Consider the following 14,852-nt stretch of genomic DNA (forward strand, 5'->3'; position numbering starts at 1 on the left):
TGTGGGGAGAAAATCACAAGTATTACATAAAATCAAAATCAAGTTAGGGCACATTATAAAACTTCTAGAAAAGTAACTTTTAGAAATTAAAACAGAAAGCAATGTCAAGTATGGCTTTAAAATCCATACATTCAATGACTTCACAGACAGTCCCGTAGTGTCTTAACTATCCTATACTGGTTCTGATAGTTCAAAATAAAGCTTACCAAGTTGTGAAGGTTGGAATTGTTCATAACTATCAGCATGTCAGATGTGATCTTTTTGCTTTACAGAAATAATCAAGTTAAAAGGAGGTCATTAGGGTCAACCCTGTTCAAGGAAAATCAGTTTGTATGCAAGGAGGAAGTCAGAGAATTTGGACAGAGATATGCATTGCAGGAAGATGATATTAAGAGAATTCACACTATCCTTCTCCTTCTAAAGAAATATGAACACGTTTCCTTAGATTAACTGTAGAAAAGATGGTTGCCTGAGTGGCAAGCTTCAGAACTGAACTTCCAGTCACAGAAGACGGTGACACTGCAGCACCTCTGCTTTGGCCATTCAAATCCCAGGCTGGGAAATTGTCGTTTTCTGCTAAGTGACATCTGTAGACAAGTGTCTCTTAGTATCCAAAGAAAATGGGCTCCAGGACACTTCCCTTGCACTTCTGTGGGTGTCTACGTCTACTAAATCAAACGCCATGGCATGTGTATCTATCTTAAATATATTTTCCATGTACTTTAAGTCATTTTGAGATTGCTTATATCTATTATAATATAAAAGCAATATAAACAGCTATCACAGGCTTTTTTTATAGAATATGTTGTATACAGAATAAAAAGACAAAAAGAAAGTCTGTATACTTTTACTAAAGGCCTATTTCCCCCCCAAATTTTTCTATTGTTGATTGAAACTTGGATGTAAACTTATCAACATAGAGAAAAGCTACGCTCTGTGACTCCGACAAACACAAAGATAGATAAAATAACCACTTCTTTTTCTTCCTCCATATGGCATTCAGTTATTTGAGATACAGTTATCAATTTTGTCCTCTGAAATGAATCAAACACTATATTTGCATTTTTCCTTAGCATGAATCTACCCTGAGTTACTATTTATGCCCTTTTTTCAGTTGTATGTTTTTTGTTGGAGGTTTTAAAATGAGTGATTAGGCAGGAGCATCAGAGCATTCCCCATGCTTTAGGACAGCTATGTCTATAGCAAACTTTGTCCCAGTCGTCAGTGCGGCTCTGGTTATTTCTCACCGTTACCTTACTAGCTCAGCAGTCTGCGATGTCAGCAGCTCCCTAGACCCTCTGCTTAACATAATACTGTGGGCTGGAGAGATGGCTCAGTGGCTAAGAGAATGGACTGCTCTTCCAGAACTCCTGAGTTCAATTCCCAGCAACCACATGGTGGATCACAACCATCTGTAATGGAATCCGATTCCCTCTTCTGGTGTGTCTAAAGACAGCTACAGTGTGCTCATATATATTAAATGAATAAATAAATCTTTAAAAAATAATCTTGTATAAATAAATTTGGATTTCATTATATCTTAAATTATTAAAATTATACTGTAAAATACATGTTTTAAGTGAAAAAACATACATACACTTTCTTAGACCAAATATACAAATGAAATAAAAAGGACAAAAAAACTAAAGGTATTCTGGGTAGATCTTTGATCCTAGACACAGGATACTGTCAAGAAGGCAGCCCTAGGTATGACTTTTGTTTACAGGATACATATGCATGTATCCAATGGCAAGAAAGAAAACAATGTCTTGTGACAGGCATAAACCGAAAGCAGAAGCTGGCCCCCCCTTATTTACATGGCCCAAATGTGTACTCAGGCTCTTCCAGTCTTGGAATACTTAGTACATATAGTGCAAATCCTGCAATTTACGAGGCTGACACTTTTTGCATCTGAGATGATTTTTAAGATCTCCATCAGACATAGACATTTTAAATCTGTTTTCAATTTTTTTCTTCTTTTGGTTCGTTTCTTCTTTCTCTGGTAACAGATATGATCTGACTAATGATAACTGTGTCAATAATTACTTAATAACAGAGTATTAGTTATGACTTATAGGAAAGAATATATCCGAAGATTTCCCATGAAAGTATTTTAATATATTTCTCATTGAATTGTGAATGCAATTACTATATAAAAGATTTGTAACTTTTCCTTTTATTTTCTGAAAATAAAGCTTTTAAATATAACTGTAAATATTTCAAGTTTCTTGAAAATTGCTTATTAATCAGTTATTTTATGAATCTTACCTTCTCTGTTAACTTGTCACAGTGTATGTATATGACTTTCTATAAGCAATCCTAGCTGGTAAAGGAGTAGAGGACGGCAGTGTATTGAAACGAGGGCACTTCTCTGGACTGACACATCAGTTTCCTGAGTCCTGAACAGCATCCTCAACACGTGTACCATATCAGCATGGTGCCAGCATCACGGTCCTTCTCAGCAGGTCTACGCTGACCAACAGTACATAACTGACATTTTTGGCTACATGCCCCATTTCTTCTCACTCTGCCAGCCTTATTCTTATTCTCCTTTTTATGCTTCTGATTTTCAGTTTAACAAAATTATTAATTGCTTACCATTAGGAGCTGATAAATTCTTATAATTAAGGTTAAAAATCTGTACGACTGATTTAAATTTGCTCTATTTATTATCTGGTATGTCTTCCATATTTAATTCAGTGAGATGTGCAACACTTCTGTAATATCACAGAAAATATGCAGATACACAAGTCATCAGTGATATTTGTTTTTTTTTTTTTTTTTCAGTTTATGTTCAGAGGATGGCTATGAGGCATTTTGTCCATATCTTTTGCTTATACTATTTGCTGTTGGAGTTTTGAGGAAAACCACTGTTTCTGTCTTGTGCACACTAATAGCGTGGGTGGAAGTCACCTGGAGTACATGAGAAAGGAGAAGGGGATACAGCAAACTTGCTATTACTTAGCAAGTGAGGGTTCTGCACAGCAGCATCTGTAACTAGAGCTGGAACTGCTACAGAACTTTGCAATGGAGGAGTAGGCAATTCTTGAGGACTTAAAATTAACCACTGTCACATCAGACAGGATTAGAGCAAGGAGTCAGCGCTAGACAGTGAAAGGGAAAGTGCTGAGTCAACATTAATAAGGAGTAGCGAATGTTTTTGTGCAGAGGAAGAATCTTTCGTCACGTTTATGACTTTCACACTAAGGAAAGGAAAGGTGTATACTTACCAGAGACTGAGAATACGTATCCTTTGATAATTTTTTTTCTAAAGTATGAAGTTTTTCTTGAAGGTATCTATTCTGTAAATGTAAGTCTTCCACAACAGAATCTCGTGGGAGAGCCTGGTGGGTCCTATGAACAACAACCAGACTATTATGTGAACCTTACTTTTTTTTAAATTTATAAAGTTATGATACAGAAAATGATATAGTATGTGTATCAATACTATAACTTAAGAAATTTTCAAACTTCCAAATTTAACAAGAAAAAATTTGGACATTAGAATTTATATTAAAAATATTCTTTACTATCAGACATCTGCTAAAGACTTCATTATATCATTATATAAGTCTGTTCTAATCTATAGAAGTGCAATAACATTAATATTTGCTTATATAGAACTATATTGAATAACTAATATATTTACTATTTTAAGAAGCTTACAGAGTAACCACATACCATCAATTTCATTATCAAAAAGCTCATTGATCCAACACAACTCTAACACTTTCAGTAAATGTTGTCATATCAAGGCCAAACTTAACTGGCTAGCTACAAGACTCACCATACTCTGGCAAATCTTTGAAACCTTCTGGTCCAGGAAGTTTTCTCCAATGAACAAGTAAAAATGTACAGTCAATGTGAAAACATTAACATTCACTCTTGTAACTATATTTTTACTAAGAATTTACATATGTCATATCCTTCCTTTCATTATTATATATTTGATTAGTAAAATTCAGATATTCAAACTTCTTGAATTTAGAGAAAAGACAAGATTAATCTCTTCTAGAAGATTATGAGTTATATCAATATATTCAAAACAAGAAAATATAAAACCTTAAAGATACTAGGAAGTTTTAAAAAATTAAAAGGATTCTAGTAAAATCCACAGAGGCTAATAGGCTTTTGTTTGGAGCATATGTTTAGGTGAGGAAAAAAGAAGGAAAGGAAAGATCCATGGCTGAAAGCTAGATTGTGCCTGTCAAGAGAAAAAGTTCCTCAATAACATTATTCCTTTAAAAAATATTGAAAGATAAAGGTTGAAAGAAAAGAAATGTAAAGACTAAACAATAATTGGAGTTTTGCAAGGTATATGTACCACCTCTAGTGCTCTGTCACGGTATTAACACTGTCACTGTACTCACACTGACAATGTCACTGTACTCACACTGTTACTGTACTCACACTGACAATGTCACTGTACTCACACTGTCACTGTACTCACACTGAAAATGTCACTGTACTCACACTGTCACTGTCACTGTACTCACACTGTCACTGTCACTGTACTCACACTGACAATGTCACTGTACTCACACTGTCACTGTACTCACACTGACAATGTCACTGTACTCACACTGTTACTGTACTCACACTGACAATGTCACTGTACTCACACTGTCACTGTACTCACACTGACACTGTCACTGTACTCACACTGACAATGTCACTGTACTCACACTGTCACTGTACTCACACTGACACTGTCACTGTACTCACACTGACAATGTCACTGTACTCACACTGTCACTGTACTCACACTGACACTATCGCTGTACTCACACTGACAATGTCACTGTACTCACACTGTTACTGTACTCACACTGACACTGTCACTGTACTCACACTGACAATGTCACTGTACTCACACTGTCACTGTACTCACACTGACACTGTCACTGTACTCACACTGACACTGTCACTGTACTCACACTGTCACTGTACTCACACTGACACTGTCACTGTGCTCATACTGACAACCCATGGACATAAACAAGAACAATGATTCGAAGGAACAAACTCACAAAACATCCCAAAATAGATTAAATGAGATTATGTCTAACTGAATCTATGCACCACAAAAGACAACCTACAAATCAAGAGAAAGTATACAGAAAATATAAGTTTATAAGATATATTAACAGATATTTCTCAAAATGACTGCATAGTCAACAAGTTTATCAAAATCTAGAAGGAGTAATTTTGAATGCTTTAACAGTATGAAAATCAGTGCCTACCTACCTTGATTTGAACATTACATGATGTATCATTTGAAACAATTATGTGTTTTACATTTTGTTTTAAAAAGCACTAACTGTAACTTTTAAATACAAAGGGATCATACATTTATGAAGACTAAATATTTATATGTACATTTAATGATCTGGGAAGAAGTGATTCAAATAGAAAATTATATATTGTAGGTGTTAATGTGGTATGATTTTATCTTACTCTGACTATGGCTCTGCAGAAGACAAAGGTTCTGAAGTAAAGTTAAATAAATCTCAAAGGCCTTTCTAAGAAATATATGATGTGGTAGTCAGGGGTTCTTGAAGTCTCCACACCTGGAATACAATCTCATTTCAGGTTAAATATAAGGGCCAACTACTTATGAATTTGAAAAGTAAATATATTTAGACTGGGATAATAGCAGAAGTATCAGGCAGCAGACTAATTACCCTCTGCCCTTACCACCTGGCCCAAATTCAGATTTTAAACATGAAGATGGCCATCAGCACTGAGGAGAGTTCCAGCAAAGCCTAACTATGACCCAATAAGAAGGGAATGGCTATGATTCCCTGTGAAAGAGCCTTAGTTTCACAGTGAAATGTAAACTCACTTGACTAAGGCTGCACTCCTCCTTCAGTTATCCCAGATCAAAGCCCACAGTGGCTGTGGCAGAGTCTGAAATAGGATACTTTTCTAAAGAGGAAATCTTCGCTGCAGTTGTTGAATGAGTAAAACAAAAACTTCCCTGCTCCTCCCTTCTGCCCACCTGGTGCCCATTTGGCACATACAATTAGAAACTACACAATGTACGGGTTTAATTACAGCCTAGTTCTACCCAGAGCAACAATGGGAAGACACACCAGAAATACCACAAAGATTCCCATGGGGAGCTCCAAACAAGACCTTGTAAAGAGCTGGTTATGACCTCCTAGGCTCACTCTTGAGCTGCATGCATGAAAAAAATAATAAACCCCATACCTGAAACCACACATTTATATTTCCATATGTCAACACCAAGCTATTCTTCATCAACGTAAGTTCGATAATTCCATGCACTAGATTACCTCATGTATAATATGTCATTTTCCAAGTCCAGATTTCTCTTTTTTAGCTCCTCCAACTCTTTTTCTGACTCCAAAGCTCGCACTCCTAAAACCTGATCAACAGTGAGGCCTGTTGTTTTCAGTTTCTTCTGTAAAGTAAGTTTCTCTTTATCAGCTCTGCAGAATTTAATAAAGAACAAAAGATGTATCTTTGATAACTTATTATTCAGTTTATTAAACTGTAGCTTAGGAATCATTGTTCCGGTAATAAAGTAAGTATACCATTTTGTACTTGGCATTAACTTATTGGAAAATTAGATAGTTCATTCATACTTGTTAAAATACATAAACTATAAATTAAAGATAATCAAAACTAACAAATTTGTCATTTATCATACAAAGTAAACTACATAATTTCAAGATAGAAATTTAAAATATTACTAGTTTTACAATAAAATTTAACTCACTTAGCAAAAAGTTCCTTTAAGGTGGTCAGCTGCTTTGTCAGACTGTGGACTTCTCCTTCTTTCTCCTTTAATTTGTTGCGTATTCCCTCTACTTTGGTTTGCCATTTCTTACCTTCTTCCCACCTGATTAACTCTTCTTTACCACTCTGCAAACAGTAGCAAATGTGTTATAGACTGTCAGGACTTTTACTCTCACTTTAAATATTTAACCACAATTTTAAACTATACAAGATAATATGCAAATAGTTCACTGTGTTATACAAATTCTAGAATCTTTAGATGTGCTAAACTATTAGAAAGAAGACCTACTATTTAAGTGGGCTTGGTTCATCACTTGACAGATAAAGAGTTTCAGACAAGATTCTAATGACAAAGATATTACCATAACAAATATCCTTAAGAAGTTAAATATAAATTCAAATACATGATTTATTTAAGTAAGCTTCTAAAAAATAGTTCTGTGTGAATCACCAATCCAACCTTATTAAGTAAGGCATGACAATGTGACAATGTCCTATTACTGTAATCCACTCTGGTCGAAATGCATACCATTTTACCAACCAAGATGTATTTTGTGCTAACCATGTGCCCAGCTTCTATGTAGACATGAAGAGCAGAAAGCATATGGAAACCAGATAAGAGGGTGTAAGTTTGAAAATCTTACCATTTTAGTTTGTTGCACAAACTTGAGAAAGAGACAGAAATGGAGGGAGCAAGTTAACTGGTGACAAGAGCTATAAAAATGGAAAAGGCCAGGTCTAGGTTCTTAAAGGAACAGATCATCTGGTAATAGTAACGGTAGTAATGGTTGCAAATATTCCAGTAAGAAACGGTCAAAGAAAGCTGTGTGATACCCAATAGTCCTGTGTTCTCAATAAGTCCTGCTGGGTGTTCAAATAGTTAAAGCTTCATGAAAAAAGTTCACAATTTCATGAACTAATAATTTAACTCCATTTTACCACTTATAATTTTCCTCTATATATTAAATTAGTAAGAGCACAATTACCTTTTAAAATAAAGGTTTTTTGTTAAAAAGTATAACAACAATTGTTTACCATTTTGGAAATCAAATTACTAGCAACAATAACATTGACATCATATAAACTATCATTAGAACACATTTTTACCGAGTTTATATTTGAGGCCTAGAATTCACATTAATACTATCTAAGCTTCAAACACATGATTCCTTATTCTTCTAGTATAGATTATAGACATGCTGATATATGAATAATATATTATTAAATTCACTACTTTATAAATTATTTTTATATTTGCACTAATTTCATTTGGTACATTTAGAACATTTTTGAAATTATGTAAGTTTATTTTGACTCTAAATTTCATTTAGAATAATACAGGAGATATTATTAAACATCATGTTTACTATAAATGAGAATATCATATTTCAAAAGTCTGGAGGTGTGGTTAGAAGTCAAATCAAACAATGTCCTCTAATACTAGAGAGACTTCAATATGTTTCCTCCAAATTAGTGTCTAACCTTATTTATTCAAATCAGCTACTAAGTATCCTTTTAAAAATTACAAAACCCATTATTGACTGATAGTTCTTTTGTAAGCTCCCAGAGTCATGTGACTTCTGGAAACATGAGCACTAGTTTGAAGGAGATGTATGTAAGTAACTGGGCAGCATGGGATGGAATCCTTAGGGGCTGGGCAGGCAAATGAAAGGACAGGGAAAATGAGGAGCGCACAGGCTACATAGAACTTGAAGAGACACTAATGGCACTCCATACCACGACATGACATGGAGGTATATCATAGGTGTGTCCTCAAGTGGAGGGCAACTTTCTAAATAGCAGAAACCTGTCTTAGACATCTAAGCTTTATTTTGGACCATACGCAGTGTGTATGAGGCCCTTAAACTAAGAGTAAATAATCTGCTTATCGACGCATGTTTCACTTAGTTCAAAACTATTAATGAGTGCACTTCACATACCTTTTCCTTCACAGGCTTTATGTCTATGTCATCCATCTTCCTGTCCAGTTGACTTTCAAGTTTCTTAACTTTCTTTTGAAGTTCATCGATTAAACTTTGCTTATTATCTATCAGAGTTTTGTTCTAAAAACATAGAGATATAACTTTACATGACAAATGAATATCAAAGAAGATATTAAATATTCCAATTATAGAGACCTGGGAAACTACGACTGCTCATGTTTTCTAGATGACATTGAATGTCAGTGTAGCATGGAGCTCACCACTGTGCTTTATAAAATGCCCTGCTGTAGACAGGAACTAGAGCAGAGCCCTCTCAAGGAACTACTGAATAAGTGGAGATAGTGTTTGCACATACTGTGGAGCGAGTGAGGATTGTGACTTATACATGACAGGTCAAACAGATTATCTGATTCAAATACAGAGTTACCTGCAGCCCACTGGACAGTCTTTTAATCTGTCTTCGCAGTTCGTCATTTTCTTGATCAATTCCATCTTTCTCTCTAAGGATTTTATTATAAGCCTTTTGTTTTTTTTGCAGTTCATTATTTAAATCATTTAGGTTATCAGCTAGTGAATTTTCTTTGTTTTTACTTGTTTTAAGAGCTTCTTTCAATTTTAAAAGATTTTCATTTAAATCTTCAATTTGTGACTAGTAAAAGACAAAAGTATGAGAAATCTTCTTTAAGTATTAATAATAAAGCAAGAGAAAACCGAAGTTACATTAATATGCATTAGAAATTCCATTCCATCATAAAATTTTAAGTATATCACACAAGGGAAAACGACAAACTACAATATTTTCTCCATTCATTTCAAACGAGCAAGTTCACTGAGAGAACTATAACAACCACAAGAAAAGATAAAGAAAACTGGAAATGGTTCACTACAGATCAATTAGTAAAAGAGTCCAACATGAACAGCAATATTTTAAAGATTATGAAACATAAGATTGGTTTAACATTAAATCTTTGACTTCAAGTATGTTGTAAAGTCCTTTGTGAAGATAAAGACATGGAAGGATTGCTTGAGACAGCAGACCCTTGTAGAGAAACTTTAATCCCAGCAACATGATTGCTCTGACCAGGGATCACATCCAAAGTTATGATCTGGCTGGAAAACAGACAGGCCCTTCGTATACCTTTGATTCCTAACAATGAAGGTAAAGTTAGTTTGTAGAAGGAAGCAGCCATGTTTGAAAGTTAAGTTTAATTGAGGGGCAAAGTGATGGGTCAGAGAGAGATCTGACAGAATAGAATATGCCCAACTCACAGGAGAACAGCAGAGGAAAGACTGCTTAGAGCAGGGACAGAGAAGGGAAAAGGTGTGTGTGGTATTTGGTGTATGGTGTTTGTATGGTAGTTTTACTGGGACAGTTATACAGAGACAGATTATAGAGAGAACAACTAGACACAGATAAAAACAGAACAGGCCAGAGAGGATTAAACCTTATCGCCAAAGTTAATATGAGGCCAGGCAGAGCAATTCAGTCAGAAGCCTAGAAAAGACAGATTGAATCTTGGAAGACTAAATGGTATGGAGGCCACAAGCTTCCAGACCTAGGTCTAGGCACAGTTAGAACAGAGAAGTATGGCTCTCGTCATTTCATCTCAGGATAGAAAAGCAATGTTTAAAATCTTCAGGAATTCCTAGCTGTCTAAACAAAGATAATGGTATAAACATGTGATGTCAAAGGCAGAAACATATCATTTGTCCTGTTATGGCTTATTCAACAAAGTGTGTAAATGTTTTATTAAATAAATTATACAGGTCAAATGATATTATTAATGATATTAATTGTGTTTAAAAGAAAAAATATAACATCTCAAAGAAAGTTCTGAAACATGGATTTGAAAATATATAAAATTCAGGAACAGCATTTCAGGTGAAGAGATATTAAAATTACATCAGGAAAGGACTATTGCATTTTATATATTTGTTTATTTTGCAAATATTTTATTAACTCTGACAACATGACTGAAAACTACAATAGGTTATTTTTTAAAAATTAGTGAAAAATCTACTTTCCAAACTATTTAATGATAGTAAAAAGCATATTAAAAATTCAAAAGTAAATAAAACTTAAAAAAACAACTGAGTTTTTATTTTAACCACAATATGTTATATACGTTTCAGTAAAGAAATTTATGGGCAAAGTAGAGAAGAAATTGTAAGTTATTATGAAATATATGTTTAAGGAAAAGTGTTTTAATCACTAAGCTTAATGGCCAGATAAGGAAATTATAAAGTATGTTGATAAAAAACAATTTAGTGGAAGAAGAGGTTTCAGAGCCAGATGGCTCTACAGAGAAAAGCTTACAAACAGGAAGAAAGCGTGCTGTACTGGTGGGGAATGCCAGTGACACAAGAAGTGTTACACACTTGGAGATGTATATCTGTTAAGATCTGTCTTCTCAATTTTGTTGTGAACCTGAAATTATTCCAAAGAAACAGCTTTAAAAGAATTCTGAGGGTGGGAGACTTAGCTCAGCAGCGGAGTGTTCTATGTTGGAACTGAATCCCAGCAATGCTTAAAATGTACTAAAAATGCTTTAAAATTTTCTAAGTAAAATGTTTCCTAAATGAGTCCTTTAAGTAGGCACAACTCATAGTGGCCTATCTTTTCAAACTCAAGACGATAGCCCATATATGAGTAACATAAAGATACATACTGTTTACAACTATGTATGTACCTATCTAATTAGCCACCAATTCATACAAACTCTCTGAAGTGATCTGGCATCTGGCCATATCCATACATGTCTGATGCTCACCTTTAGCTCTCTAGTATGTCGCTCAACAACTTGTTGAACATTGAGATTTGCCTCTTTTTGAGAAGTTACAGCAATTATACGTTCTTCAGCTGCTGCTGTCATTTCTGCCCGAAGTTCCAACAAGGCTCGACTAAGTGCCTAAAATTACAGTATACAAAAAAGATTAGTGGTAAATTAACACTGTGTGTGAGCAAAACACAATACAAAGCGGGCAGCATGGCTTTCTATTGCTTCCCCATGGGGAATAACCCAGGTGGCCGTACATGCGGCACTGGAGCCATTGCCTGTGCTCTCAGCACTGAGACCTCAGACAGGAAAGCAATCACCGACAGCCCAAGGGCAGCTACACTTAGTGAGTTCTAGGCCAGCCTGGGTACGGAGAAAGACGGTTATCACAGGGAATGTGCTTAATCAAACATAATTCACAAATACTAGAAGAGAAAACATGTTTTGTTTGTTAATTTCCAAGTTTATCTATTAGCAAGAAATTCTCCATTTAGCAAAAAGAGGAAAAAAAGAAGCTACTTCACTCACTAGACACCTCCACGTGGAAAATGACTAAATTTAGGTAGAGGAGTAATGTTATAAGACATTGTTTAAAATACTTGTTTAAAATTCATTTGTTTAAATTCATTTATCTACTGTGGGAAAAGTGTAGCATCTTCTAAACCCTTTACTAAGTCTAAGATAAATAAAAACCGTAAAACTATGGGGTACAGACTTAAACAAAAAGTTCTCAATTGAGGAATAATGAATGGCTGCGAAACATCTAAGGAAGTGCTCAACATACTTAGCCATCAGGGAAATTAAAACCAAAACAACCCTGAGATTCCACCTCACACCAGTCAGATTGGGTAAGATCCAAAACTCAGATGACAATAGATGCTGGCGAGGATGTGGAGAAAGAGGAACACTTCTCCACTGTTGGTGGGGTTGTAAACTGATACAACCACTCTGGAAATCAGTCTGGCGGTTCCTCAGAAAAATGGACATAGTACTACCTGAAGACCCAGTTATTCCACTTTTGGGTATTTACCCCAGAGACGCTTCAACATACAACAAAGATACATGCACCACAATGTTCATTGCAGCTCTATTTATAATAGCCAGAAGCTGGAAAGAACCCAGATGTCCTTCAGTAGATGAATGGATACAAAAATTGTGGTACACTTACACAATGGAGTACTACTCAGATATCAGAAACAATGGCTTAACCAAATTCTTAAGAAAATGGCTGCATCTAGAGAATGTCATCCTGAGTGAGATAACCCAGTCACAAAAGAACAGACATAATATGCAGTCACTGATAATGGGATACTAACTCCAGAAAGCTCTGAACACCCCAGAAACAACTCACAGACTGTGTGAAGTTCAAGAAAATAATATATATATATATATATATATATATATATATATATATATATTTTAATTAAAATAGAACTGTATCACATCCCCCTTTCCTCCCTAGAGCCCCTCCCAGTCTCTCTCCTATCCCCTCAAATTAATAGCCTCTTTTCCTATATTATTGTTACATATATACATATGTGTATGTATATTTACCCACAAATACTTAATTACAACCTTAAAAATGTATTCATATGCTTTTATGCAAAAATGCTTAAAAATTTGTACATTTATCTTCGTTTTTTAAAATAGAGTTTTTCAATAAAAAAATAAATAAATCGAAGCAAAACTACGATATCCTATTAAATCCATTGGCCAACTTTTCACACAAAGCTTCTGGGGCCACATTCTGTCATCTCTCTTCCTTCTCACCACCATATCACCCCTAATCTTCTCACGGGTTCAAAACTGCCTCAACATGAGAACTGATGGGAAGTGAAAAACAGTGTGGCTAAGATTTCCTTTCCTTCTTACAGACACAGACCACCATCCATGAATAAACACAGGGCAGAGCCATGTGAAGAAATCTCTGCAACCACAGTTGTCTTCTTAGAGCAGTGCTTGCTGCCTGTTCTCTGCTGGCCGTCGGCACTCACCTTTTGTTGCTTCTCTTTCACAGCTAGCTGGCTCTTTAGCCTGTCTACCAGATTCCTCATTGTGGTGGTTGGAGCCCTGGAGTTTGCTTCTCTCTGAGCCTGGAGTTCCGACTTTAAACTCTGGGAGTCCTTCTGTGCTTGGGCGAGAGCGTGCCTTAAGTCCTCAACCTCTGCTTTCACCTTCTTCACCTCACTGGCATGGGTTTCCTGGAGCCTGAGATAAACAAGCACATGTACTTACCGACGGGGTATTCCAAATAATACCTCGATTTAAAAAATCAAGTCAAATCAAAACAAAACGTTATAAAGCCACAACCACAGAGGTTTATGTGGTAAAAGACTATACATGCAGCTTATTTCAGAAGATTATCATCTCCTGCCTAATTATTTAGGAATTAGATTAGAAAGCCTAAGTAACCTTCAGTATGGCATGGTGGTTCATGCAGTTAAGGCAGATTACAGTGACCCCAGTGACAGTTTACACTGCCCAGTGAGTTCAATCTAGGACAGCTTGGGTTGGGGTGAGATCTGTCTCAAAAAAAAGTGAAAACAGATTATAAAAAAACATAATTTTGTAATCTAGCACATGGCATAAGAGTAATATAGTATGTATATACATATGTATAGTATGTATGTAGTATAATATAGTATGTGTATACACACACACTGTCCTGTGTGGTCAACAGACTGAGAAAAACAAGACCAAAGCAGTGCCATATAGTAGTGGCATCTACTTACATAGTCCCAGATATGTGCTAACGTTTTCAGAGGGATCTTGGGTCCAAGAGTAAACAGTCAAAGTTCTAATGGGCATCAGAAAGGGAATAGAATCATAAGTGGGCCAACATTCTCACTTTCAAGAGATATGGACTGAAACCCAGAAGGTGGTCCATGATTAGAAACTGAATAATTTTATACTGATTTTATGTTAAAAAGGCTGAATAATGCTTATAGGCTTTAATATACATAATGCTCTGAACACTACAGTTCCTTCTAAGCAAATACTTCAACATTTATGAAGCCTGTTTTTTATCACATACTGTCAGGTGTTTAAACAAAGGCTATTTCTACGTGAATTTGTAGTTTTCGAGTTACTTCTGTAGCATGGGGACATTGACAAAGGATGGGTGGACAGAGGAAGGAGTTAACAGTGACATGCTAGGGAAGAAAAGAAACTGGCTTTGAGGAAGAGAGACTAGTTTCAAACTGTCATTTTCTTCTTCCAACATGTGCTCTGTCACACTTTGGAACATTCCTAAGGCCTTACTTACTATAAAGCAACGAGTCCTGGGTGTTCCTGAGGACAAAATGGGACTGTACACGTCAGGGGTTTAGGAGGGAGCTCACACAGCAGGTACAAGCGTCATCACAGC

General features: G+C 35.6%; 1 protein-coding gene across 1 annotated transcript in view; it reads right to left on the reverse strand.

Moving 5' to 3' along the window:
* CEP290 (centrosomal protein 290) overlaps positions 1-14,852 on the reverse strand; it is a gene marked incomplete at its 5' end in the record, with an annotated part of 80,619 nt that overhangs the window by 13,714 nt on the left and 52,053 nt on the right. Inside the window, 7 exons of the mRNA XM_080935990.1 lie at positions 3,231-3,354; positions 6,300-6,455; positions 6,746-6,891; positions 8,706-8,828; positions 9,136-9,357; positions 11,480-11,617; positions 13,480-13,693. Of these exons, the coding sequence (XP_080792116.1) occupies positions 3,231-3,354; positions 6,300-6,455; positions 6,746-6,891; positions 8,706-8,828; positions 9,136-9,357; positions 11,480-11,617; positions 13,480-13,693 (1,123 nt within the window). The remainder of the gene's footprint in view (positions 1-3,230; positions 3,355-6,299; positions 6,456-6,745; positions 6,892-8,705; positions 8,829-9,135; positions 9,358-11,479; positions 11,618-13,479; positions 13,694-14,852) is intronic.

This window comes from Micromys minutus (genome assembly GCF_963924665.1).
Source record: "Micromys minutus genome assembly, chromosome: 22".
In the NCBI taxonomy this organism is placed as follows: Eukaryota; Metazoa; Chordata; class Mammalia; order Rodentia; family Muridae; genus Micromys; species Micromys minutus.